The 26417-nt window shown below is 47.0% G+C and overlaps 1 protein-coding gene across 2 annotated transcripts in view; it reads right to left on the reverse strand.

Annotated features, from left to right (window-relative positions):
• Positions 1-11678: 11678 nt before the first annotated feature.
• The window catches only part of LOC142589651 (lysosomal alpha-mannosidase-like), a 157889-nt gene continuing 143150 nt past the window's right edge, over positions 11679-26417 (reverse strand). For both annotated transcript variants that reach the window (XM_075701181.1, XM_075701182.1), the window contains exons 12-18: positions 26124-26339; positions 23718-23929; positions 22150-22213; positions 20018-20188; positions 19543-19641; positions 16164-16307; positions 11679-14964 (exon numbers count right to left, since the gene is read on the reverse strand). In XM_075701181.1, coding sequence (XP_075557296.1) covers positions 14707-14964; positions 16164-16307; positions 19543-19641; positions 20018-20188; positions 22150-22213; positions 23718-23929; positions 26124-26339 — 1164 coding nt within the window. In that variant the 3' untranslated portion in view covers positions 11679-14706. The remainder of the gene's footprint in view (positions 14965-16163; positions 16308-19542; positions 19642-20017; positions 20189-22149; positions 22214-23717; positions 23930-26123; positions 26340-26417) is intronic.

A 26417-nucleotide genomic window follows, 5' to 3' on the forward strand; every position in this document is an offset into this window, starting at 1 on the left:
CGCTGCTTATAATCTTAAAAAGCAATCTGTAGTGGGTGTGCTAACGCTTTCAAAACTGAACGTATACGAAATCTAGCCACCATGATGTGAGCTGTCAGTGGTAGACCGGCAAGCACTGGTCCGCAATGTGGCGTCTTTGCTAATTAATTGGCAGTACCGTGTAAAAAGATACCTTTATGACTAGATGCCCCAATGGAACGAACGCATTGGAGATGGGCAGGAAGTATAGAGTGAAATAGTTTTAGTATGGGCGAATCCCTAGACACCTACAGGGCAGAGCAAACACATAGGGAATAAGTAAGAGCAGCGCAATTTTTTAATAGTTCAATTTAGGTAGCGCTAGAATTGCTGCCTTAAACTCAGCCGGAAAAATAGATAGGCGCAAGAGTACGTAATAATAAAGAAAAAGCCACTGGAGTGCAGGACAAAATATTCCAATGCTACCCCTTCTTGGCATTGCGATGCGTCTGTCGGAATGTCGACGTTCGTTGCTGTTGTGTTTAGATGATCTTGTAATGGTGATGATGATGAAGAAGAAGAAAAAGATTATAAGCCTCCAAGATATGGGAGACAGACAGACAGACAGACAGACAGACAGACAGACAGACAGACAGAAAGACAGACGGACGGACGGACGGACGGACGGACAGACAGACAGACAGACAGACAGACAGACAGACAGACAGACAGACAGACAATGAACTTTATTTGATCCTGAGGAGCCTCAGCGGGGGCCCCTATCGGGGACCCGCGGAAGCCGCTGGCCGCGTCCAAGTCGGGGCAGGCATACCGTGATGTTCCGCCCTTTCTCGGGCCCTCTGGATTGCCTCTAGTTGTGTCTGGAGCGATGGGCTCCGGAGTGCCTCTTCCCAGTCGGCTTCGCTGGATAGAGGGCCGTTAGGTAACGCGGGGCATTGCCAGAGCTTGTGCGCTAAGGAACAATAAATCTCATTACAGACCGCACAGCTTGAATCGACGTCTGTGTAGATACGGCTGAGAAAGCCCAGCGAGGGAAATGAGCCCGTCTGGAGCATTCTAAGTGAAACTGACTGAGACCTGTCTAACTTCGGGTGAGAAAGAGGATAGGCCCTTCTACTAAGCCGATAGTGAGATGTTATCTCGTGAAAAGTAAGGAGCGGATCGTTCTGCTGGATTTCATCCTGTTCCCATAAGGCCTCCATGCCGCCGCGGCGCGTTAGATCTCGCGCATGGTCATGGGCAAGCTCGTTGAGGTTAGGTATGTTCTGATGAACGTCCGCGCCCATATGGGCGGGAAACCAAGATATGAAGTGAGTGCCAGGCTTTGTTCTCTTTTCCAGAATGGAGGCAGCCTCTTGGGCTAGGTTACCCGATTCGAAAGCTTTGATGGCCGCTCGTGAGTCGGTGAAAACGTTGGTGCGCGAGGGGTCGGTCATGGCCAGTGCTATGGCGACCTGTTCCGCGACTCCGCTTGTAGCTAACCTAACCGAGGCCAAGGAGCGTAATTCCCCTTTGCGGTCAATGATTGCAAACGCGAACGTGCTAGAGTTGCCGTACTGAGCCGCGTCGACAAAGACCGTCGAATCTTGATTCTCGCTGGCCTTCTGCAAAATCGCCCGTGTTCGGGCTTTTTGCCTCCCTACATTGTATTGCGGGTGCATATTCCGAGGATGTGGGCTGACCACAAAGGTTGCCCGTGCCTCCATGGATAAGGTGACTTTCCGTTGATTGAGTATTCTTGGAGCCATGCTGGCCTCGTCTAGGATGCGTCTCCCTGCCCTGGTTGACAAGAGCCTGACTACCTGAGCGGTGACCTGCACTTCGATCACTTCGTCAATGTCGTTGTGCATACCGAGTTTGCTTAACCTGTCCGAGCAAGTGGTTACTGGTAACCCCAGTACCGTTTTGATGCTCTTGCGCATGAGAATGTTAAGCTTATTCTTTTCGGTTTTGGTCCAGTTAAGGTCCGAGGCTACATAGTTGATGTGGCTCATTAGGAAAGCGTGATGGATCCCGAGGAGGTTGTCTTCACCCAGTCCCTTCTTTCGTCCGGATACTCTAGCAACTAGTCTCAGCATGCTCTTGGTTTTCGTCATGATGCGCGTGAGCGTTTTGGCGTTACATCCACGCGCGTGAACCAGTAATCCTAGGATTCGGATAGATTCGACTTCAGGAATTGGCTGCCCGTTTTTGCAAAGAGGGATATGGGAAGTTGGTTTAGGGGGCTGAGCCCCCTAACACCTTGCCTGGCCGGCCTGTACAGTAACAATTCAGATTTGTTTGGGGATAGTTGGAGGCCTGTCTCTTCCAGGTAGGACTCCGTTGCGTCTAGGGCTGATTGTAGCGCGTGCTCTACCTCTGCGAGTGATCCTCCCGGGCACCAAATCGTGATATCGTCCGTGTATAGCGAGTGGCTTATATCAGGAAGGGATCTGAGCCTTTCCGATAAGCCTTTCGCTGTAGAGCATCGAGGGTGGGTGATATCCAACATAGGGCATTGGCCAAGAAGCAGTTGATACATTTGAGGATAACCATGATGATGATGATGATGATGATGATGATGATGGTGATGTTTACGCTAGTATTTTATGCCTCGTACCCCCTAAGGGGCATAGGCCAAGAATCGGGCGGTGGGACGTAGCTTAAGAGAATTCTTACTTGAACAAGAGAAAAACAAGTTAAAAGAAAAAAGAAAGAACGAAAGTAGATGCTGGAATAACTAGACGCGCGAGCAGTCAGATTAACGGAAGGGAAAATTTTAAAAGCGGTTATAATCAAGGAAAGAATGAAGACAGGGTTAATAAAGAATGTAGAGGAACCAATTTCATTGAAATGAATGCTGATCATATAGGTAGGATAAATGTGCAATTATAGCGGGGTAATTGTTTTCTCTCAGTTAAAAAATAAAACACTGCGCAACAAACGTCTCAGTGACTATAACCTATTGAGGAGGCCGCAAATTATACTATTACTGATGTACTTAATGCTAGCCCAACTTTGCAGAGTGTAGCTCCAAGGAATATCTTTTTCTGGTTTGGATATCGTCGGCATGATGAAAAGAAGTGGTTGCGGCATCGTTCACGTGAGCGCGCGGGTTTTGGAGAAAGAAGAAGTCGATCTTTCTTGGAAAGGCGCAGCTGCTACGATTTCTCGAGGTCTCAGTATCGTTCTCGACGGCGTCCCTCGTTTGTCGCAACATCAAAGTGTTTTGGTACTGGGGCCCGCAAGATAAGGCTTGAAGTAGGCCCATTCAGCCGAACGGTACATGAAGGGCTGCAACCGAAATGAGCAAGCGGTGACGTGGTAACGAGGAGCGGCCTCTGCGGGACGTTTCCAGTGGTGGGCGCATTGGCTTCCCTGCGAAGAAGACGGCCGAGATGCCTACCGCGACTACAGACCACAATCTCCTCGAACATAACACTCCACCTGCAAAACTGGTGACGCACATCCAGGACAGGCAATTGGACCTTGCAGAGCCTGATAATAGTACGTTGCAGTGCAGTCCTTCGCAGTCCAAAGTGATGTCCCTTTCCGCACCCAACTTGGGCGTTTCCCAGAGCGCACTCTCGAACAGGCGAGGTCTCATAGCCGCCGACCATGAGAAAGACTGCACTCCTTCAAAGTATACGGGCCAGAGCAAGCCTGTGACTTCAGGCGTGCAGATTGCACGCGGGACCAAACGAAGCTCGCAAGATAGTAAACCGGCTCAGCCAGTTCAAGACAAGCCACGCGTCCTCCGAGATCCTGCCAAGAAAGTGCCACAGCACAGCCTTTCGGGATACGACGAATTATCGGATCCCAGGCTTTCTAGAGGCGTTGTCAAGGTTGGTTCTGCTGGCCATCGATACTTCCTAGCTGACAGAGAGGAAGTATTCGTTCGTCCGGGCTCCGCCGACCTAGCTACTCCTATGACGAGTGGTACGCAAGACTTGCACGGGAATGAACGAGACTCGCAAGTCCCAAATTTGTTAGACTCTGTCATAGACATGCCGCCTGTTCTAAGACAGCCGATAAACAACGTATCTCGGAGTTCTCTCTCCCAGGACAACGGACTACCGAAGCCCGGGCTTTCCGTCGTTTCCAAAAGCGATTCTCCAGGCCGGCAGCCTCCCTTAGCCAGCGAAGAGGCCTTGGTTTGTCCGGGGTTCGTCGACCTGGTGTCATCGACGAACAGTGTTTCACGGTAAGGGCAAGGGACTCAACCTCAGGGTCTTAAGCTGCTTGAGCGCGCCACGGACATGTCGCCTGCCATAGGACAGGCAGCGAGGAAGGCGTCCAGGAGCTCTATTCCGCGGGACATCGAACTAGCATTGCCCAGACGTTCTTCTGGCCCTCCAAAAAGCGATTCTCCCGAGCGGCAATCTTTCCTAGATGGCAAGGAGAAGGCCTGCGTTCGCCCGGAGCTCGTCGACTTGGCGGCACCGACGATCAGTGGCACTCAACTGCACGGGACTGAACAAGGCTCGCAAGTTCCGAGGCTGTTGCAGCCTGCTGTGGATATGTCGCCGGTATTCGAAGAGTCTGTCAAGAGGGCATCCCAGTGCAGTCTCATCCAGGGCAAGGGGATACTCAAGCCGAGACGCTCGTCGGAACTTACAAAGGGCGACGCTCCCTACCAGCAGTGTCCCGTGGCCGTCAACCAGGAAGACGCCGGATACCGTGTCAGGCCCATCCCGAAGGCCGCACCGGGGCCGCACGGGAAGCTTCAGGTACGAAAGTACCAAGGCCACGCTCGTCAAGCTACTGTAGGACCGAAGCTTGAAACAAAAATTGCCGAAGCAGACGTTGTCTGTTTTGTGTGAAACGTCACGATAAATATGATTTACTGCTTACTCGTAGCCATTTGTTGTGGTTGCTTTTGTTGCGATAAGGATGTGACGTCACTGGATGACAGATCCGTGAACTGACGTCCGTAGTTCTCTTTGGAATGAAGCGTAACGCATGGTAGACAACTTACATTACAATAAAGTTGATGTTTGGCGTTCGTATTAGTTTCACGTTGGTCGTCCAATAATACGTTGATAATAGCTCGTCCCACTCACTCGCTTGTGAAAGGCACCGAGAATAAATGTTTGGCTACGTGATTGAATGGTCGATGCTAACGTTGAAACACGTCTGCATAGCAAGAACCCGAAATTATGAAGAGTTCGAAAGAAAACATGACTTGTATATGGAATTGCACATTGCATAGTTTGAATCCTGTTGAAAAAATAACGTGAAGCATCAAGCATCAACTCTTCTTGTCGTTTCGTAAACTGTATCCGTTACCCATTAGAGCTTCAAAAGTGGCCCAATTTAATTTTTCAGTTCACAGTTCACGTCACACGTTCATTATATTTGCATTTATGTTATTCGCCATTGTTTCTTACAAATTATTTGCTACCCGTAGCAGAAAAAAAAACATCTAATCTTTTTTCGCTGCAATGTCCTAATGGATATCGTTGCAGAACTGCGACAAAACTTTGACTGCGATGTTACAGTGGAAAACATATTTATTTAAGGGTAAAAATAAAGGATATAAAAAATGTAATCTATTTTCCGCCATCAACTCCCTGTAAGTATTTTTTTCTACATCTGGGAACAAATTGCAACAAATTATTGAGCACTTTAACAGAAGCAGTGTAAGAGTGGACTTGAAGATTAATATGCAGAATACAAAGATAATGCTCAATAGCCTGGCAAGGAAACGAGAGTTCAGGATCACCAGTCAGCCTCTAGAGTATCGGAACGAGTACGTTTACTTAGGTCAATTACTCACAGGGGACTCTGGTGATGAGAAGCAAATTTACAGAAGAATAAAAATGGGCTGGTGTGAATACGGCAGACATCGCCATATCCTGATTGAAAGCTTACCACTATGATGGAAAACAAGAGGTGTACAATCTATTCAATCTACCGGTGCTGACATATGGGGCACAAAGTTAGAGGTTGACAAAGAAGCTCGAGAACAAGGACCGCTAAAAGAGCGATGAAACGAAGAATCTTAGGCCTAATGTTCAGAGGCAGGAAGAGAGCGGTGTGGATCAAGAGCGAACGGGAACAGCCAATATTCTAGTCGACATTAAGAAAAAGAAATGGAGCTGGGCAGGTCATGTAATGCATAGGTTAGATAACCGGTGGACGTTAGAGTTACAGAATGGGCGCCAAAAGAAGGGAACCGCCGTTGAGGATGGCAAAAAACTAGGTGGGGTGATGAAATTAGGAAATGCACAGGGGGAAGTTGGTATCGGTCCGCAGGACAGGGGTAAAGAGAGGTCGCAGGGAGAGGCCTTCGTACTGCAGTGGATATAAAATAGGTTGCTGCTGCTAATGATGGTCTGAAATACCATATGTAGTGCGAAAACATCGTTATATATATATATATATATATATATATATATATATATATATATATATATATGTATATATTTAAACGAGAAGAAAGGGGTTTAACCAAGGGGCCCGATTTTATTAGTCATATGGGGAGAAGCCAACAAACACTGACACCAAGGACAACATAGGGGAAATTACTTGTGCTGAATAAATGAAATAAAGAAACGATAAATTAGTGGAAGTTAAAGTGGATGAAAAAACAACTTGCCGCAGGTGGGAGCCGAACCCACAACCTTCGCATTTCGCGTGCGATGCTCTACCAATTGAGCTACCACAGCGGCGTTTCCCCATCCACTTTCTTGGGTTATGTGTACTAGTAGAACCCTGGGAGTGTTAGCCGCGCCACCACTCATAGACCTTGGCGGCGGACGTGGAACGTCGTTTTTGCCGCAGGCGTCACGAGAACGTGATCTTTTTGGGTGAAGGCAACTGGTCAATAAACCCACGTATGCTACCTGAAGGCATCAATCTTGCCGGATTCGAGACCCTCGTTATGTAATAAACGAGAAGAAACGGGGTTAACCGAGGGGCCTTATTTTTATTAGTCATATCATGAGAAGCCAACAAACATTGACACCAAGGACAACGGGACAACATAGGGGAAATTACTTGTGCTGAATAAATGAAATAAAGAAACGATAAATTAGTGGAAATTAAAGTGGATGAAAAATATGGTGTCAGTGTTTGTTGGCTTCTCATGATATGACTATATATATATATATATATATATATATATATATATATATATATATATATATATATATATATATATATATATATATATATATATATAGATATATATATATATATATATATATATAATATTTGATGTAGCGTTCATACTATACGTACGGGAACAAACGTCATGTGAGTACTGTTCCACATTTAGCTCCTACAGCTTTTCTGAAAGCCGGGAAGCACTCAATATATCAGTTTATATTGTTACGGAAAGGATTGTATTACGGATATTTATTTACGGAAACGAAAATATAGCCACCCTTTTTCGAAAAAAATTGCACTCATTTTAGCAAAAAGAAGCTTAGTACAGCTGGTAAACCTATAGTTACCTGAGTAAACTGGACTGTTGCGGCCAAATCAAGAGTGTCACACCTTTATTTTCTCTCTCGATGCAGGAGCTAGAATGTGGTCCGCGGACCAGTGACCCATTGCTAGCCACTCTCAATGCCTCGAATTCATTGTTGGTCTGCAAGAACAAATAAGTTTCCATCGATCCTATCGCATCCGTCGACCTCTTCACCCCTATAATGATACCTGGCCGAATGATCACACCGCCTCAGAGTACTTCCTCTACAGAGTGGAGCTCTACAGCTTCGGACCTGCATAGGCGCTTGAGTAACACAGTCGCCTCTACCTATGTATGTTATTTAATGCGATTAGCATTATTTATGTACTTCAGCCTGTCTATCTATCTTTCACCTAGAAGCAAGAAAGCTCTTACCATTTGGTCCTGCACATTCGAAGAATGTAAAAGAAAGGGAATGCAATGAATTGTTTCCGCAATGCACTGGAAAGAAGCTGTCACCACGCTATTAAAAGTAGTTTTGACGCACAATTCCAGCGTTTGGAAGCCGCAAGGTTCCCTCAGCCCTTTTTGAAAGCGGTGGCTGAATCGTTGCATCACATGCTTAAGAAAGAACGTACGAAGTTGGCAGATGTTGGGGCAACTGAACGTAGGAAACTTAGTCTTGCCGTATGTGGATAAAGTGAGCCACAACATCAAAAAGGTCGCCGCCAAACAGGGAGTAAGTGTAGTGTTTTCTGCCCCTTGCAAGTTTTCGGGTCTGTGCTTGCGCATTTCTCGAGCCAGGGCAAGAAACCACGTTTGCACAACGCAGCATGAAAACCGTTTTACAGTATGTGTTGCAGGGGTTGTGTATAAGTTCCATCTCGCATGCGAAAGAGTTTACAGAGGTTAAACCGGTCGATGTATTAATGACCGCCTGCGTGAGCACCACTCCTCCGTGGGGTTATATAAGGGTGAAAACTTGCCTCGCCATTGCAATAAATGATGCTCTTACCCTTTGTTCAGCAATGTAACGAACCTTGGTAGGGGCAAGGACAAAGAAGAGCGAGAAATCTTGGAAACGTACTACATCAGTTTATTAGGTGACGGCTGCATTAGTACAACCTCGGTGCGCTTGCTTGAAAAAGAATTCGCATTTTTAGATCGGTAACGATAAATGCAATAACTTGACTTTTCATGCTCTGTGATTAGTGATGCTGTTTTTGAGCATGCTCTGCTGGCCTTCCTGGGACTACACTGTTTCTAATAAAGCTCAGTTGATAGTCCAGTCGTTGTGGTGTGAACCTCTCTTCTTCTCCTTTGTGTTCTTGACTGTTTTTTTTTCCTTCAGCTATGTACCAACTGGCCCGGATTTCAACACTTACTCTATTTGTCTTGCAGCTCAGTGATAGAAGTGTGTTTAAAAACCTGACTGGTTCTATAACCTTTGAGGGGGTTTTGACGCCCTGCTTGCATAATATAGAGTGTTATAAATCCGTAAGAAACATCTGTGATTGACAATGTAACGTTATTAAGATATGAAAAAGACACCCTTTTCCCGATCTTCCGCCTTCGTGCGTGTGGTTTCGCTCACCGGCCTACCGTGTCAACGAGAAAGCACGTCGCAGGTGTGGTCTCCGGTCAAGAGCCTACCAGACAAACAGTCGCCGACGCGGCCAAAAACGAAGCCGCCGACGCAGACCGTGGGTTCTTCGATGCCGTCGTGGCCTCTGCGGCTGAAACATCGATTCCCGCGCCTGGTGATGGCGACCATCGTGGTGCCCGTGCTGGCACTGTTCGCCACGCTGCTGCTGTTCATGGCCAACCGAGTGCGGAACCCCAAAGTCGTGGACCGCGACGTGTGTCGCACCAACGACTGCGTCCAACACGCGCAGCAAATCCTGCGCCGAATGAACCCCTCGGTGAACCCTTGCCACGGTGCGCGGCGTTCGTCGGTCGTAAAACCCCTCCACACACGTTTTCTCCGACCAGGTTAACTACCGCCAACCTACCCTCCTCCTTCACGCTCCTTCGCTCACCCCCTCAGCTTCTGGCGTCAAGCAGACCTTTCGTAGCCCCAGCTTCCCATTATAGTGGAAGCGGCATCACTTCTGCATAGAGGTGCTAGCGTACAACAAGCGAAAATTCAGAAACAGGAAATTCTGGAAGCGGAACGACCGGAATGGAAACACCGGATGCGGAAACTGTGGAAGCGGAATTGGTATGAGCGACGAATCAGGGAACAGCGGCGCTCAACAAAGGTTGGCGCTACTTAGCAAAAGCGGCGTTGACGCGTGGATGGAACGGTTTTAGTTGGTCGGTGGTCTCGGTTGTGTGCACACTGTCTACCGTCTATGGAATGCCAGACGTGCTGGCACTGCGTACGAACGAAGCATGCGAGAGGGATATATAGAGACAAGTCATAAACGAGGACGTTAAGGAACAACAAGGAGTTATCTCAGAGAAGAACACGAAAGTTATCTTTCAAGAGACGATTTTCGTTGATTTCACGGTAAATGGTTTATTATTAGGAGAGAAAATGTAGGCCTACGTTCCATATCTGAATTTCGCGGCGAAATCCAAGCGTGTGTAGGTCACTTGTGACGTCGGGCACATTACCGTATTTTCTCGGAATATTGCCCTGGTGGATCACTAGAAGTTCCTCAAGCTCACCAAATTCAGTCTCTAGTTTCTCTGAAATGCAGCGTAGTTCAACTTTACTGATAAAAAAACACACCGCACATGCTTACACGCTGTTTGTCGACTTTTCGAAAGCCATCGACGCCGTTATGCACAACAAGGTGCTATGTAAAAAACCTAAGCGTCACTTTAAAAAACTGCGAGACTAATAACTTGGAATTGCAGTTCTCTTAATTGTGCCTCTCATGCGTTTCATTCATTTCAACATAGAAGCGATGAACTTAAGCGTGCGCTATGACGCACGCTGTAGTGGAGCTTTCCGGCACAGTTATCGCCACGTAGGGTTTTTTACTGTGCATGCAAAGCGCGGTACATGAGCGTTATTGCCTTTCTCTCACAGCCAAAGACGGCCCCGTTGTGAAGACTCGAACCCGCGTCCTCGTTCTGCACCAACACTACACGCCATAGTTACCGAGTCACGACACTGGGTTGCCCGAATTCACTTGGTCGTCGAACTGGGGGCCTATTCGACGCAGATTTCCACGGTTACGTATGCGGCGCAACCGGGACAACCAGGTACGTGTTCAACCAGCCTCGACCGGTGAGGATCGCCCGCGAGCAAGGCCGCGAACTGGTGGCCGCGCTCAACCACTCGGCCACCGCCTTCTCGCTCGCGTCCACGTCTGCGGCAGCCGTCAAGGCACTGAGGGCCCTGGACACCTGTCTCGAGCGCCGAACTACGGACACGGCCAGGCTTTTCGCGGATTTCATGCGTGAGCGGGGAATCCCCTGGCCGGCACCATCGTCCGGCACACTGCTCAAGGTTAGTCAAATGAGGAACATCTCATCGCGTCTGGGCAACACCACCTATAGGCAGCATACAAGGCCTCCACACTCTGTTGAATGACATAACACTGGTATGAGCTGCGTTTCCTGAGACACTGACACAGGAAGGCACACTGATAAACGAGAGCAGGCCCGTCTGTTTATTTGTGCGCCTTCCTGGGTCAGTGTCTTAGAAAGTTCTACCCATTCCAGTATGCAACGCCATGTCGCCCGAGAAACAGCACTGTTGAATGACGGCACACTGCCTGGCTTCGACACGCGTACATACAAATTGGCACGCTCGAAACGCAGCCGTGCCGATTATTACGTCGCTGTTTTGTCAAACGGCACACTGGAAGTGGAGATGTTTTGCCAAGCAGCGTGACGTGACGATACAGTGTGAAGGCCTGATCTGGGCAATGCAGTGAAACGAGTGTCGTGTATGTTTTATTTCTGTTCCAGCGTAGTGCAACACTTCGGTTGACGGAGAGAATGCTGTCTTTCGTCTTTCTTGTTCCCACCCGTTTGCAGGCCTGCTTTGTGAAGATGACGGTCTGTATTTTCGCAGCTTTTCATGTTTCATTCCACTTTTGTTAGCACGCAATGTACTGCGCGGCCAATGAATTAGAAGGAAAAGTAAGAAATGATTATATATGAGAATATATGGTCCCATGATTCAGATTATAATAGTCCAGCAATGTGCGAAACTCCTTTGCTTGCACCTATTCATGTTCACGTACCTGGATAGTTGCCAGGATGAGAGAGAGAGAGAGAAAGAAGCGTTTATTATACGAAACAGTGTCCCGAGCGAGGCCGGGTATCACCCTAAGGTGGGAAGGCTCCTTGAAACTAGATGTTTTTTCGGGGGGGGGGGGGAGGGGAGGGGAGGGTTAGAGGTGAGCACGCGTACGAACCCAGACTACTTTTATTTCCTCTTCTAGCGATATTTCGGAGCAGATGACTATGATCTAGCGCACACACACAAAAGAAAAAGAAAATACAACAACAAACACCTTCAACCACATTTTCTTATTTCCGTAGAAATTTGGCGCCGAATCAAATACTTCATTGATTCGTCCGGATCTGAAAGCAATAGCAGCAGGCTATTATGACAGACATCGTCATCTTGCCGAGAAAAACTGTTTTTGCGATCGGCGCAAGGTCGTTGTAAAACTGATCACCGAGCTACGCCACAATTGTCAATTTGTGCACAGATAACCTGGACGAAACTTTACGCCGCCAGTTCAAGTGAAGATAGATGACAACGGAGATGTGTTCTTGCCCGTCATCTGCTGAAGCAACTTTGAGGAAACTTATTGCAAGCTAACCTGCTTATTGACTATTTGCCGGAATATTAAATAATATTTCTATTGAGCCCTTATCTGCCTTAGAAATATTGTCGGAAGTTGAAAATTGTCAAGATAACGAGGAAACATGCTGGCAACTTTTTTATCTGAAGGTATTACGCTGCTGTGGCCCGCACGTATGGGGACATCCAACGCGCACAAACATGAAACAACTTGATGCGCATTGAACTGTATCACTAATAATGAAAAGGGCTTATGCATCAAACGTGAAATAAAACGAGCTCAAGCGAGCTGCATATTTATGTGCATTTTTGTTCTTCACCCGGCTAGTGCAGTTAAGAAAACGTCAGACTCTGCCTCAATAGAGAGTAGCAATACGCTGCTTCAATTTCATGGAATCTTTCTTTAAACTACTCGAGACCCCCAATCGGTAGTCGGCTCCCAACTTTCTATTGAATTCAGCTTTCTTTCCTACATACAACAGATTTTGTACAAATTGGTGCAGCGGTAGCCCCATGCGAACACCTGTTCGGATCAAATGCGTTTGAACAGGAAAAATGGGCGTAAGCTCCCACGCAAAGCTTCCTCATAAGCATAACCAGTTCTCACTTCTCTTTCCTAAAGTTATTCCCACTCTTCAATGCTACACGAACAGTACAATACGGTACATCCGTTTGATGGAAGAACTTGAATCATGATTGTCACATACAATAGTGAACACAAATATCAGCATCGGTGCCGCAGCGAACAGCACTCACTGCAGTTACGTAATAGATCCAGTGGTAACAATGAGGTCTACACAGTTGTGCTTCTTTGACAGCCAGATTCGTTTGTAGTTCACTCTATCTAGTTTTATGTAGTTCTTAATGGTATTCTCGCGTTAACGGGGCCGGGATATTCCTGCACATTTTGCCGGGGTATCTAACTGGAATAGCATTTGATGTGAAATCAAATCATGTTCCTCGCTGCATTCATTCTCTTTTTTACTAAAATATTTCTTGTTAGAAAGTATACCTGGATAATTGTTAAAGCGCATATTATTGTTCTTTTAGTACAATGTATGTTATGTTTGTTAGTTTCTGTTATTTTATTTTGTCTTTCTTTTAATTCTGCGAATCTTGTTTGCCGTACAAAATGTCCTTTTTAACTTATGTATAATGTCTATAAGCACATGACTGTTGCGTGTTACAAGTTTAACATTATTTATATTTTTATTAGGGTGTCTCCCTGATAGTTTTTATCATTGGGACACCCTATCTTCCCACTTCTTTTTGTACTTGCGCATATGTACAACCTTACTGTAATAAATCTGAATTATAAATATCAATTATTAACTAGCGCAACTATTTGCAGACGGACGCAGCGCCGCTCTGGTGGTGACAAACCACAACAGTATATATATGGAAGCTTCTGCAGCTTTCATCTTTCTCGGATCTGATTAAAACAATGTGGGAGCGCTCCCACCTGGCAGTTGCTTAAATTAATTGGGAATGCTCCCATCTGGCAGTTGCTTAATTTAGTTGGAATTTATTGCAGGTAGTAGAAAAAAACGTCAAACTCTAGTAAATATTGAGGACACACGATAAAACGTGCCATTTTTTACCCCTACAAATACAATCAAACCGAAACATTTCAGGACACGAGCGTTTCTGCATTCTTGCCTCCATCTAAATGTCGCCGCAGTGACAGGAATTCGAACACGCGACCTCGTACTGAGCCGCAGAATGGCCCGTCCACCGACTCGTGTAGTTTGATTTAGGTTCACCTTTTTAAAGAGCCCAAGTTTGAAATTTTAATCCGGAGCCTGCAGCACGGCGGGCCCAGATGCCACTGTGCACTTACGCGACACCAAAGCTATAGAGTTTCGAGCATTTCATTAAAATTGACAAAATGACTAAAGACGTGGAACTAAAAACAAAAAACAAAAACAAAGAGGTGTATCGTAATTCTAAGACTTCATTGTTAAAAGGCAGTTTTAGATTTGTGATACGATATGTGATTTTAGATTCCGCTCTGCGTCTGAAGCAGACCGCACGTTGTGAATAACAATTTCGTAAAATTGATGTAACAATAGTGTTTGCTCGCGAAGTACAAAAACGAAGGAATAAATTTGCTCTCTTTTACACACACTTAGGTGATACAGTTTGGCGAATGGCGGTACCTTTTATAACCGCCGAGTTAGGGTCTTGTAAGCCAAGCGAGTAAAAAAAAACGCATTGCTTCATATTTTTATACATTGGTCTGAAGCAAATTTCGTTAATACTTTTTTGTTGATTTAAGTCAAGTATGACTTGAGCTCCCTACTGCGGCTATTGCAGGCAATACCGCAGCGTCAGGGGATACATCGTAGCGTGCGTTAATTTTCTCTCTGCAGCCGAACTCTTTCGAGAAAATCACGTGCACGCAGAAAGCCTGCAGCAGAATCGTACTCGGGCAGTTTTCTTCTCTTTCTTTTTTTTTGCCGCTATTCTTGATGACAATCCTACCGTATAGAACGATCGCCGTTTTCTCAAACGTATCGCAGTGTTGTAGTTCTTTTTCTGAAATTTGTTTCTTTCTTTAACTGTCCGGCAGTGGACGGACTTTCTCGGCTCGCCCCACGAAGGTTCGAATCTCGCCCGGGTGCAGAACCACGGTGTCCTCGAAGCGCGGTCGGTATCCGCGTTTGAGCCACACGCGCATGCGCTGTTCTTGGCTGACGGCTGGCAGCGGTCGATTGTGGCGACGCCAGACAAAGCGGACCATTTCCGTCTTGTCCTGCGTCGATCCTAACGAAGTCTCTAGGATGTGGTAGATGTCCTGGTTCTTCAGCAGGCGCTGCGGAATACCATACGAGAAAAAGATAAGCGAGTACAAAAAATATAGAAGAAAAATCTGGAATATAAAGAACACCTCCAAGTTTATGCAATTCTTGGATATAAGTTTCTTGAACGTGTCGCTTCTCCGTCTCTGTACAACTTAATGCATATGGCAATTGACACGCCCTTACTCAAAGCTTTTATTCATTTATTTGTATAATTAGTTAGCTGGTTTTTGATAGCGTTAATTCACTTACAGGCCAATTCGCCTACAGGTTAACAACTTAATTCTGACAAACGCGCTTCTCGTCGGCAGTTTAAATCCTGCTGTCACGGAAACTCGGCAAACAAATTTTTTTTTGATACTCGCACTACGGCTGTTGGCAACATTTTTCTCGCGAAATGCGCACCTACAAGACTTGATTTCCTTAACGCAGGTTTCTTGACGTGCAAAACAATAAGAAAGAACTGGACGAAAAGATGGGCCGACTGGGCGTAGATTCATAGCTGCGACTGGGAAGCGTGACGTCACACGGCCAGGAGAACAGACGTGCATGTCCTGTATATTTTCATTGTCTTTCAATGCGACAGCGTTAAGGAGCCCGTGACGGAGAAAATACTGCTTGGGCGTCACGCGTCGGCGTTGGACGTCACTTCGGCAAAAATAATTTCGAACCAAATTCCGAACCACGCATACCCAACCACTTCTCTACCACCAAAGTTGCTCATAGTTTGTCTTTCATTAATTACAAAGTTATTCCTCAGAATTATGAGAACGGCAGCCCAAAAACAAATGTAACGAAAGAAAACACCGACAGTACATGTCCTTTATGTTAGCTCTTCTCAAACTGAAATATTAAAAGTGCGAAACAATAACAGGAGATCAACCTACGCAAGAGGTCGTGTTTCTACCAGAGAGCTCACCTTCGTGCATAGCTTTCGTAGCCAGCGTTTCCCGGTGAACGTTCCGGTTACATAAGCTGCAGTTGCCGGGAAGCATGAGAAGCAGTAAGGGGTCTTGGAACGCTATGGCGTTCCACTCTTAAAGGCGAAACTTAAGCGTCCTCCAAAATTTATTTTCTCAATCTTACGTCGCCGTGCCCAGGTACAGCTACGAGTAAGAAAAATTACGTTCTAAGGCTACGCTGCTTGAACGGCATCGACGCTATATATACCCACTCGCGCACGTCCGAGAAGGATACACGAGGTCCGACTTACCGATATGTGCAACTGTGTCGTGTTGACGTATTCTGGCATCTCGGGCGCTTGGAATTCCAGTCGCACCAGCAGCTTCTCTCCGGACACGCGCTCCAGCGTGAGCACGTGCACGTGCTTGGGAAGTTCTGAGCGCAAACCACTCCACTGTAGACGAAAACGAGCAATATCCGAGGTAAAGTATACACATAACTCCAGTCTGTCTGTGTTGGCAATCATCTCGCGTCGTTCATTCGAGCCATAGAGTTGCATAGAGGTGCAACAAGCATTCCATGCACTCACACGAAACACCATCCCAGGCAAGGACAAAATAAATAACAAGCTCCTGCGCAATCTGGATGATGGCACCATTCAATCTCTTACTGACCTCTTTAATCATAACTCGGAAGCGGGTACGCTACCAGCAGACTGGAAGCACGCGGACATCATACTCATTCCGAAGCCAGGCCAACTCTCCAGCTTAGAAAATATGAGACCAATCTCACTGACTACATGCCTAGGCAAGCTTCTGGAACATGTCATTCTGAACCGGCTTCAACCTTACCTAGAATCCAGTGACATCTTCCCCGAAACAATCTTCGAATTCCGGCCCCACCTTTCTACCCACGACATCCTTCTTCAGCTGAAGGAACAATTCCTTGAACACATCTCACCGCACAACACCGGATCGATTCTAGCACTCGGCCTCAAAGGCGCTTTCACCAATGTGGCTCACCATACCATGCTTACAAACCTAGGCCTCACGAACTGCGGTCGTAATACTTACAATTATATACGCGCCTTTCTAAGCAACGGCCACAATAGGCATTGGCTCACTCAGAACCCTGATGTTACCTACCCGCAACAGAGGAACCCCGCAAGGTGCTGTTCTATCACCCACCCTTTTCAATATTGCTACGAAGAAATTACCTGACAAACTCAACGCAATACCAGGAATCAGGCACGCAATATACGCCGATGACATCACTATCTTGACCACCACTGGTACCGAAGGAGAGAAATAAGACGCCCTTCAACAAGCGACCGACGTCGTCCAGCAATATGCAAAAACAAGTGGTATCCGGTGTTCCCCCGAGAAGTCAGAACTATTAGTCGTTCGACAGAAATCACGAAGCAAACTCAATGAACTACCCCACATGACACTTACTCTCGACGGCAAAGAAATATCCACAGTAAACCGCGTCCGAATACTCGGCCTCCACATGGAGGCGCATACACCATCCAACGTCTCAAGCAGACCACCTTCCAAATCATGCGAATGGTCAGCCGCATCACCACCAAACAATACGCACTGAAAGAAGACGACATAATAAAGCTCGTTCAGGCCCTGATAATCAGCCGCATTGCCTACGCTGCCCCGTACTTGCCCCTCACTCCCAAGGAGATAGATCAATTAGACGTACTTCTTCGGAAAGCCTACAAGCAAGCGCTCGGCCTACCACCGGAAACAACGACACTCAGGCTTGAAGCCCTAGGAGTCCATAATACTATAAGAGAAATTATAGACGCCCACCTCACAAGCCAACGAGAATGCCTAGCCCTCACACAAACAGGAAGAACAGTCCTAGCGCGCCTAGGCTACCCCACACACGGCAAAGGTCACGAACAAGCAATCCATCTGGCCCCCAACTTCTGGGACCAAGTACATCAAGGTAGCCCCTATCCCCAGAAGCATGCACCCGGTTCATCATGCCGATCGTCGCCAAGCTCGCACAAAAACTCTACAGACAAAATATGGCAGTCTTCCCACCACACTATACACAGATGCCGCGCAGTACCCCCAAAACGCAGCCATGACGGCCAGTATTGTCGACCATAACCTTCAAAAGGTGCTCTCAATGACGGTCCGCACTGCCAGCGCCATCGTAGCGGAGGAGACAGCCATCGTCTTGGCCATCACCTCTAGTCTGACCAACGAGTACGTCACAGTTATTACCGACTCCCAGGCAGCTTGCCGTAGCTACGCGAGAGGCAGAATATCTTCAATAGCCCAACGACTCCTCAAACAAGCCTCCCAATTCCCGGACGTCGAAATAGTGTGGACTCCAGGACACGAGTCCCTCCGTGAAAATCAGCGTGCGCACGCTGTAGCCTGAGCTCATGCCTCCCGGGCGCCACAAGAGAGGGATGCAGCCGCATCCATGGAGCCCGTACCTTTACAATACAACGCCATACTACAACACCACAGATTGAACAGGCGACAATATCCACCTCCACACAAGACCCTCTCACGTGAAGACGCCGTAACATGGCGACAACTACCGACCAATACATACCCCCATTTAAGCAGACTACACGCAATACACCCTACACTTTATTCATACAAATGTCCCCTTTGTAATGATTACGACTCCCTATATCACACCACATGGGCGTGCCCCAAGGTGAAGGCGGCCCCACAAATACCCAACCCCACACCCGAGCAGTGGGAGGCCGTGCTGACTAGTTCGGACCCTCGTAATCAGCAGCAACTGGTGCGGAGGGCCCGGGAGACAGCAAGAGCCGCAGGGGCCCTGGACTAAGGGCGCCTTCCGCACAAGCAGAAAGACACCTGTTTGTTCTTTCTTTTTTTTTAAATAAATGTTTCTCCTCCTCCTTCATACAAGAAATTATGATTCGAGCACCCTCGCATACTTATTACCTCGGAGCACCAATGATGCGCTGTTTCCTGGTGTGCTTGCTCTGTCACAAACAGAAGCTCCGTAACCGAGCGTAAAGGGAAGGGTGGGGGTGTTGTCTTAAATGTTCCATTTTACAGGGGTCACTACATTTAAAAGGCAGAGATGAAACTTTGGCTTTCATTTTTAAATCAGGAAGTCCGCACGGCGGCCTTTTGCGTTCCACCCATTCGGTGTGACGCTTTGAAGTCAGGGCCACCCGACCACGCATGCGCAGACGAAACCCCAGATACGTATGTTACAAATGTTTTTCTTGCAACACTGCTTTGACCTAAATTATACTTAGATCTCTGCAGCAGGCTTAACGTCATAATCCTCATGAGTAATTGTGAGTCGTAATTTCGAAGCGTAAACTACGCGGGCCTAATTTTATGCGCACCACACGAAGGGGTTTTTGCTCTTTCCAGTGGACCTACCACAAGCGAGTACAGTATTGCTGTCCTCATAACCGGCAGGAAAGAGCCCATGAAATTTATTATCACCTTTTCCATTCATTTTCTGCCACAGTTCTGCACTCTGCGTTCTTCTTAAGGCCATGTGCAGGTTACAAGACACTGTTTTTGGTATGTCAGGAAACGTGCCGCCGAAGTGTCTCTAGCGCTCCTCACATACGCTTACCAAAATCGTTAAACGTACGACTTCCACAGTTTTTAATGCTGTGACATACAAAGAAACGTGCCCGTTCCATCTGTCAGCGTACTTGCCTCTCTCTGAGTAAGGTTGGTGAAGTACGGCTGCCGAGCGTCAACCAGTGAAAGCTGAGGAGTCCACACCAGGCGATTGGCGAAGATGCGTAAATGCTCCTGTGTTACGCCAAAAGAAAACGCAAGGTATAAGCTGAAGGGCTTCGTACGCGCTGAAAAGTCATTCTCGCGACTACAGTTCTTCCCGGGTGTCCAATATAGCTCGCCGTTACGGCGGCCGCACGAAGAAACCTAATGAATCGTTTCCTTAGCTCGCAACACTGTTTTTGCTGAAAATCAAATTAATGGAATGAGGGTTGGTCACATGTGATGGCAAACGTGCCCGAAACTATGGTAGCCGATTTTCTAACTCATCTCATCAACTGCAAGCTGCACCCTTGCAGTTATTGTAATAGATGCTGAGAAGACAGCCCGTGCTGAATGTAAAATGAGCTACGGAAAGTCGACAGGAGGTGGGCGCGTGATATTAACGCACCTGCGAATCGGCGATGGTGCCGACGTGTAACCAGTGGCGTCCTCTCACGGGCACTCCGCGGTCTCCAAGGAGCCGACGCTGGATGAGGAACTCGAGGTTGCCGGATGACAGGCTGGCGGCACCTTGAGGTCTGTCTGGGAACACGGTCAGCTGCAGGCCCTGTGAATCACTCTGCATGCAAGCACAACAGACATTACACCACACTCATCAGTTAGCGCGGGAACAAGTGGGTACACAATAGCATGGGAGGTTACGTCCTGGGGCACAAAGTAAATACAAGCTCTGAAGGTTGCAATGAAGAGCAAGCTCGAGCTTGGAACGGGCGGAGGCTAACTCCTCCACTTTCGTGTTCCCATACGTCTAAACGAACAGCGCTTCAAACAGGCAAAGTAATGACGAGGTCGTCTTTACTTCGTCCTGTCTGAAGCGCTGTTCGATCACTTCTTGAGCAGCACCGACCGGCCCTGTTCAACAAAATAATGCAAGTACATATCGATTGATTGATTGATTGGTTGGTTGATTGATTGATTGATTTTAAACAGCACCGGAACTATCAGAGACGCAGTAGCGGCGGACTCCGGTACAATTTTGACCATCTCGGTTTCTCTAACATGCACCTAAATTTAAGCACCCACCAGCATTTATGCCTTTCACCACCACCAAGATGCGGCCGCCGCGGCCGGGATTGAACTCGCGACATCGAGCTCAGCAGCGCGACTGCGACTCCACTGAGCTACCGCGCTGGGTTCTACCAGAACAATGGGCGAGATAATTTTGTATCTTCAATGTTACAATATTCGCTAAACGGACAGTTTCTCCGCTTGATGCACTTGGATGCAAACTGTCGAGGTGAAACGTCGCTTTCAAGGACAACAAAGACCGCGCAAGCAAACAGCGCAACAGCCCTCAGGAATGTGTAATCTCGCCACATAATTTGGCTGGGCACTCAAGTGCCGTTGTCTACACGCTGATGTCTACGCCCATTTCATCTGTTTTATTAGATTCCATGCACGACACTGCGAAAGAGCAGAACATCCCAATGGAGCAGCCGCGCTGTGAAGAAGCATCGCAAAGAGGAACATCGCGTTTTGTGCTTCACAATACTAGTATTGAATAATGCGCATCCTAAAATGTGATTGCATTAAAGTAGATGTACTCAAATAGGAGTAATTATGAATTGTTATCTGAGGAACCAGTGAGTTAAGCTGCCAGCCTACAATTACTTACGCATGGGCATTTCATTTTGGAGTTCTACGCACAGTGCACATAAAAGCGTTTTCACGAATTTTTCGTAGCACTTATGCTATCGAGTGCTGCAGTGTTTGAATTCCATTACAGTTTTATGGCGTGCTTGCAGACTGGACAACTCGTAACTGGCCTTGCTTAATATATATTTTGTCTCTTGGACAACTCTCGTGCTTGTGAGTGCTGTACGTAGAATATCACCAACTCACTTATGCCTCCACCCTAGCAAGCTTGGTTGCACAGATTATTCGAGGAAGTGCTGTTCTGTATGGGTGTTGCCATTAGCAATTGCTGAGATAGATTGAATCGAATAACAATTAGATAGTGACCCCCCCCCCCTAAGAAAAAGCGATCGAATCAAGTATCGAATGCTTTTCGAATGGATTTCGGATGATGAACAACTGCTTTCACCGTCACTGTGAAACGATGCCTACATCCTAGCATTCACAACGTTAGCAAGTTTCTGTCACTGCATTTCTCTTCATGAAACGTCTTTACTAAAAGTACAAACACGGAATTGGGAACAAATAAGCAGACCGGATTCGCGTATTCATGTCTGTTCGGGTGAGTGCGAATGTAGGCTGTTTAAGTGGAAGAGTCTGGCGACCTGAGCGGCCTTGCGTGCTGGGCTCCACTACGTAAGTTTTATTGTTACTAAGGCCACGTCCGATGAAATTTATCACCCGTGTGCTCCACTAATACGTTCCATCCCGCAAAGTTGGCAATTAGAAATATCCGTCAGCTATTGGAAGAATATTTTCATTTACGAATGCTGACTATCTCGTTCGAAAACCCAATGAAGTAAGGACAACATACGATTCGTTATTCGAAAGTTCGAATCTGTGCCACCCCGTAAGTAGACAAAGGGGCGCCATTGTTATACTCACCGCTAGAAATGCCCACGAAGTGGCCGGGTAGAAGTTGGAGGCCACAGGACTTCCGTCAAGTCTCCTGATGGGGGTCAGAAATCCTGGTCATACTTGTAAATAACGAAGGACTCCTGATCACAATTTCACAATTTCTGAAACTGAAACAGTCAGCAAATATTCGTGCACGCGTTTCACTTTTGAATTACTGTCGGCTTTCACGGCGGACACGTCCATGACACCATTTGTAAAAAGCTGAGCTATTTCTATTTCTTTTCTTAACTTTAACCTTCACGAGCAACGGGACTTTCTAAAATTCTGCCAGCATTTATCAATCATTGATAAACAATATTTTTCTTCATTGAGCCAGCTGGTACACTACATGAAGAAAAACTTCTCAAAAATTCACAGTATTCAAGTTCTAAAAGTTCCAAGGACCGGAATGGGCCGACAGAACGCTGCATATCCGCACACGACAACAACGAGAACAAATTTTCATACTGGTGGCTGGTATTTGTCAATTATGCCTACTTAATTAGAAATCTTCATAATTTAGAGTTGAGTGAGCATTCACATTTTATGTCCGAACGACACAGCCTGGCCCATGATATGCCCCCATAGTGTGCGACTCCGAATCAACTCTCACCGTACCTGACGCAACATCACTCTATTCTACGTCTACCGCAGGGCAAAGCTCTCCCCCAGTGATGTCCCATTGCACTTTTGCCGCGCAAGCTGACACCATCCGACGCCACTGCTCAGTGCGCACAAATTTTTGTTTACCCTGAGTCCGCACGAGCTGTGAAAACCGAAACCTGTGTGCCTGTGTGCAACGTGTGCAACGTGTGCAGCTTCCTGCACGTGCGAACGCGTACGGAAGACATAACTAACGCGGAGCGGACATCACGAGACCGCACGAGCACTCGACCACTCTGCTTCTGCTCCTCTCGTGTTTTCATCTGTTTTCTTGCAGTTTATCCAAGCACGCAGTCACACGAACTCGCCAAACTTTCTACGCGCGGTAAACGTTCATCATCTAGGCCTAGTTAATGTGTATCCAAAAAATCTACCTGCCTATTGAAAGGCTCAAGCGCTTTTGGATTCCGTCCCCTTTTCAATACGGTCGTCATAGCCGAAAGCTGCACCCGCGACATCTTGTCTTTAGAGAGAGAACATCATAGCATCTTAGTTATACCACGGCACGTACTTTCTCTATTAAAACGCTCCTAAGTCGCTCCTAAGTGATATCGTCTCTCTTTTTTAGATATATATATATAGAGAGAGAGAAGTGATAAACGAAATCCAGGGTTAACGTGGTTCGCCACCCTGCACTGGTTAACGGGCAAAGAAGGATGAAAGATAAGAAGGAGAGAAGAAAAGCTCTGCTGTGCTCACACGTATAGATATCGCATGAAATTCGACGCTGCATAGGACGAAATAAACATGATTTTACCCAACGACGTCAGTCGTGCAGTATTTAATTAACCACATCACTAAAGCTTTGCTTCTCATAGATTTCACTACGTGCGTTGGATTTGTGTAACCATTTTTTGTCTATCTGCAAGCGCCTGCACACGACGCTCACGTACTTCCTCTCGATGCTTCGGCGTCCGTTGGTGTCGGTGTAAAAGAGCTGGCCGCTCTGCACGCTGCTCGAGAACCTGCACACGATCTCCTTGCCCTTGTGGTCACTCAGAGGCACCGGACCCAGGGTCCACTCGAACTCGATCACCTCCTCGTTCTCATACAGGCGCACCACCAGGCCGAGCCACGGAGTGTAGCGCTGGTGCAGCTCCTGCACCTGCGGGAGGCAGACGGCGCCCAATGGGGCTCAGAAATATGGGCACAGATGCGTATTTATAGTTTGGACAATTCGGAACTGTTAACCTTTTAAAGCGAATGCTTTCCTGGCCGCGAACTTGCAATTTCGCCGTGGCGGTGCTCCGAGGAGGCACATGACATCACAACGCGTGCCTCGCCGTGGATATTTCTCTCTCTCTCGCTCTCTCTCACTCTCGCTCCCTAGTTACTACTGCGCTTGCACCACTAGTAGCACCGAGCCACAGGTGTTTCGCCGCTGCGCAGCGCCGCGCTTTCCCGCCTCCGCCGTTTGGTACGACGTCACACCGCGTTCCTCGTCGTTGCGCTCGCCTCCACTCGCTTCGCCAGCTGCGTCACATGCCTGATAACATGTGGGAGGAATGAAAAGGAGAGCTCGCGTGCGCCGCAACCACAGTTGAGGCGGCAGTATGGATGACGACAATTCTGATAAGCAGGAGGACGCCTGGAATCGAGATCGGAACGAGATGAAGAGAAAACGAATCGCCCAGGAAACAGACGAACAGCGCGCCGAACGACTGGCTAAACACCGCAACACAGCTAGACAAACAGACAAACCTGGATTTGCAATCAGATTAACCAAGGCTAACCATGCTATGCCTTAACTTTCGCTACGTATATCCTGGCATAGCCGAGCGAAGCCACTGCCAATTTTTGTATAAGGCGCTTCTATTTTGTAGCGTGACAGAAATCCTACCATACGAAGCCTACCACTGCATGTCTCAACATCCCAAAAGCGAGTACACCTTTTTATAACAGAATATTTCGATTTGCGTTGTCTGTTAAACCAGTGTACAGACGCCCACAACACTGCTTACTGAACTTGATGGCAATGACATGACATTAAAAGTGAGCAACTGGAAGCGCGTCAGATTTTTGGAACAGTGGTTACTTTGTGGAAAACACTGAATTTAAGACCCTAATAGGCATCCTCGGTGCTTAAGCGGCTGCACTAGTCATGAGTTTTTCTTTCTTGGTCCTTATAATCTCATGTCTTTCATACAGAAGCAGTCTTTGCAGCAAATCCAAGCCTTTTGTGCGACGGCCAAGCAGGCAACCACTTCACGGATTTTGATGAAGGTTGTTGCATTTATTAGAAAAAGTGAAATCTAGTAACTATTAAAGTATCTTTTCATATGGAACCAGCAATTCTAAAGAAAATATTTCTGAAATTTGCAATATATTAGAAAGCTCGTCCAGTTTGAAACTGTGTAACTCAGCAATAAAAAAACGCTATCGCAATTCTGTAAACTGCGCCTCAGAATACGTCTAAAGAAGACAAAATTGATGTACTATACGTCGCTGAGAAATATACCGCTAGTTTGTGCTCTTCCGAAACTCTCCCAAACATTGTAACATCTTCGCTTAAAGAAATTTCATAAGTCTATTTCTCCGCTTTCGGTGCTCCAACAGATACAGTGTACAGAACTGCGATATCAGTTTAGAGTGCAAAGTTAGAGATTTGAGAATTTCGTACTGCAACTTTTTTGAAACTTACCAATTTCCGGCAATTTTCGTAAAGAAGAATCCGATGTCTTGAGTAATACTTCTGCTTGCTCTATTCGCCAGAAATTAACGTTCTCTCTCAAATGCAACAAGTTTCATCCAATATGATCTACCGGTTGTTTCATAAAAGCATTTTTGCGTTCGACATGTATATGTACTTTAAAAGAGAAATTGGAGTTGGCTCCAATATAAAACCTTCCTTTTAACGGAATAGTGACATGGCATTTTCTATTATTCGTCTTCTTTTGCGTTAGACGAAGGTCCTAGAGCTCTAAACTTTAGAAAAAAAACTGATGCAGAAAAACTAACTCAGTGCATCTGCCGACTATAGGCATAGAGTACGTGGAATTTGCACAACAATCAGCTACGATATGTCGGCAGTGGGTGCTTGAGAGGCGAAAACTAACTTTGACGCGACATTTGATTTAAAGGCTCGCGCATATCATAAAAAAAAAACTTTTTTGTAAAGCCAAATGCCAAAATGGCGCGAATAGAAGAAATCGCGCGTTGATATAGTTCCTAAATTAAGCCAGTTCTCCACGAAAGAATGGGCAAATTTGATCAATTGTCAACTTGTATACAGGCTCCGAATCGAAAACGGCCGAGGCTATGCAAAAACTCCCTTCTGCCGTGTGCCGCACACTTCTCACCTCAGGCCCCCGCGTGATGTGGTAGGTGATGTTGTTGCCCAGCTCGAACGGTTCGTCATTGACGGGGTTCAGCACACGACTGTCCGACGCCTTGCGGCTGTTTCCCTGGTACGCGTGGTAAGACAGGAACAAGTGCTGGAGCGTCACCTGCAGTCCACCCTTAACCATGACGCCCCGCACGAAACCCGACGTGGAGTCCACCAGGAGGCGGTAGCGCTGCAAGGCGACCAAACGTTATTCCTGTGAAAGGCACAAGCTCTGACCATCGAGGCCACTACATCCGTGTACAGGCGG

This window comes from Dermacentor variabilis, chromosome 8, assembly GCF_050947875.1.
Source record: "Dermacentor variabilis isolate Ectoservices chromosome 8, ASM5094787v1, whole genome shotgun sequence".
NCBI classification, from domain to species: Eukaryota; Metazoa; Arthropoda; class Arachnida; order Ixodida; family Ixodidae; genus Dermacentor; species Dermacentor variabilis.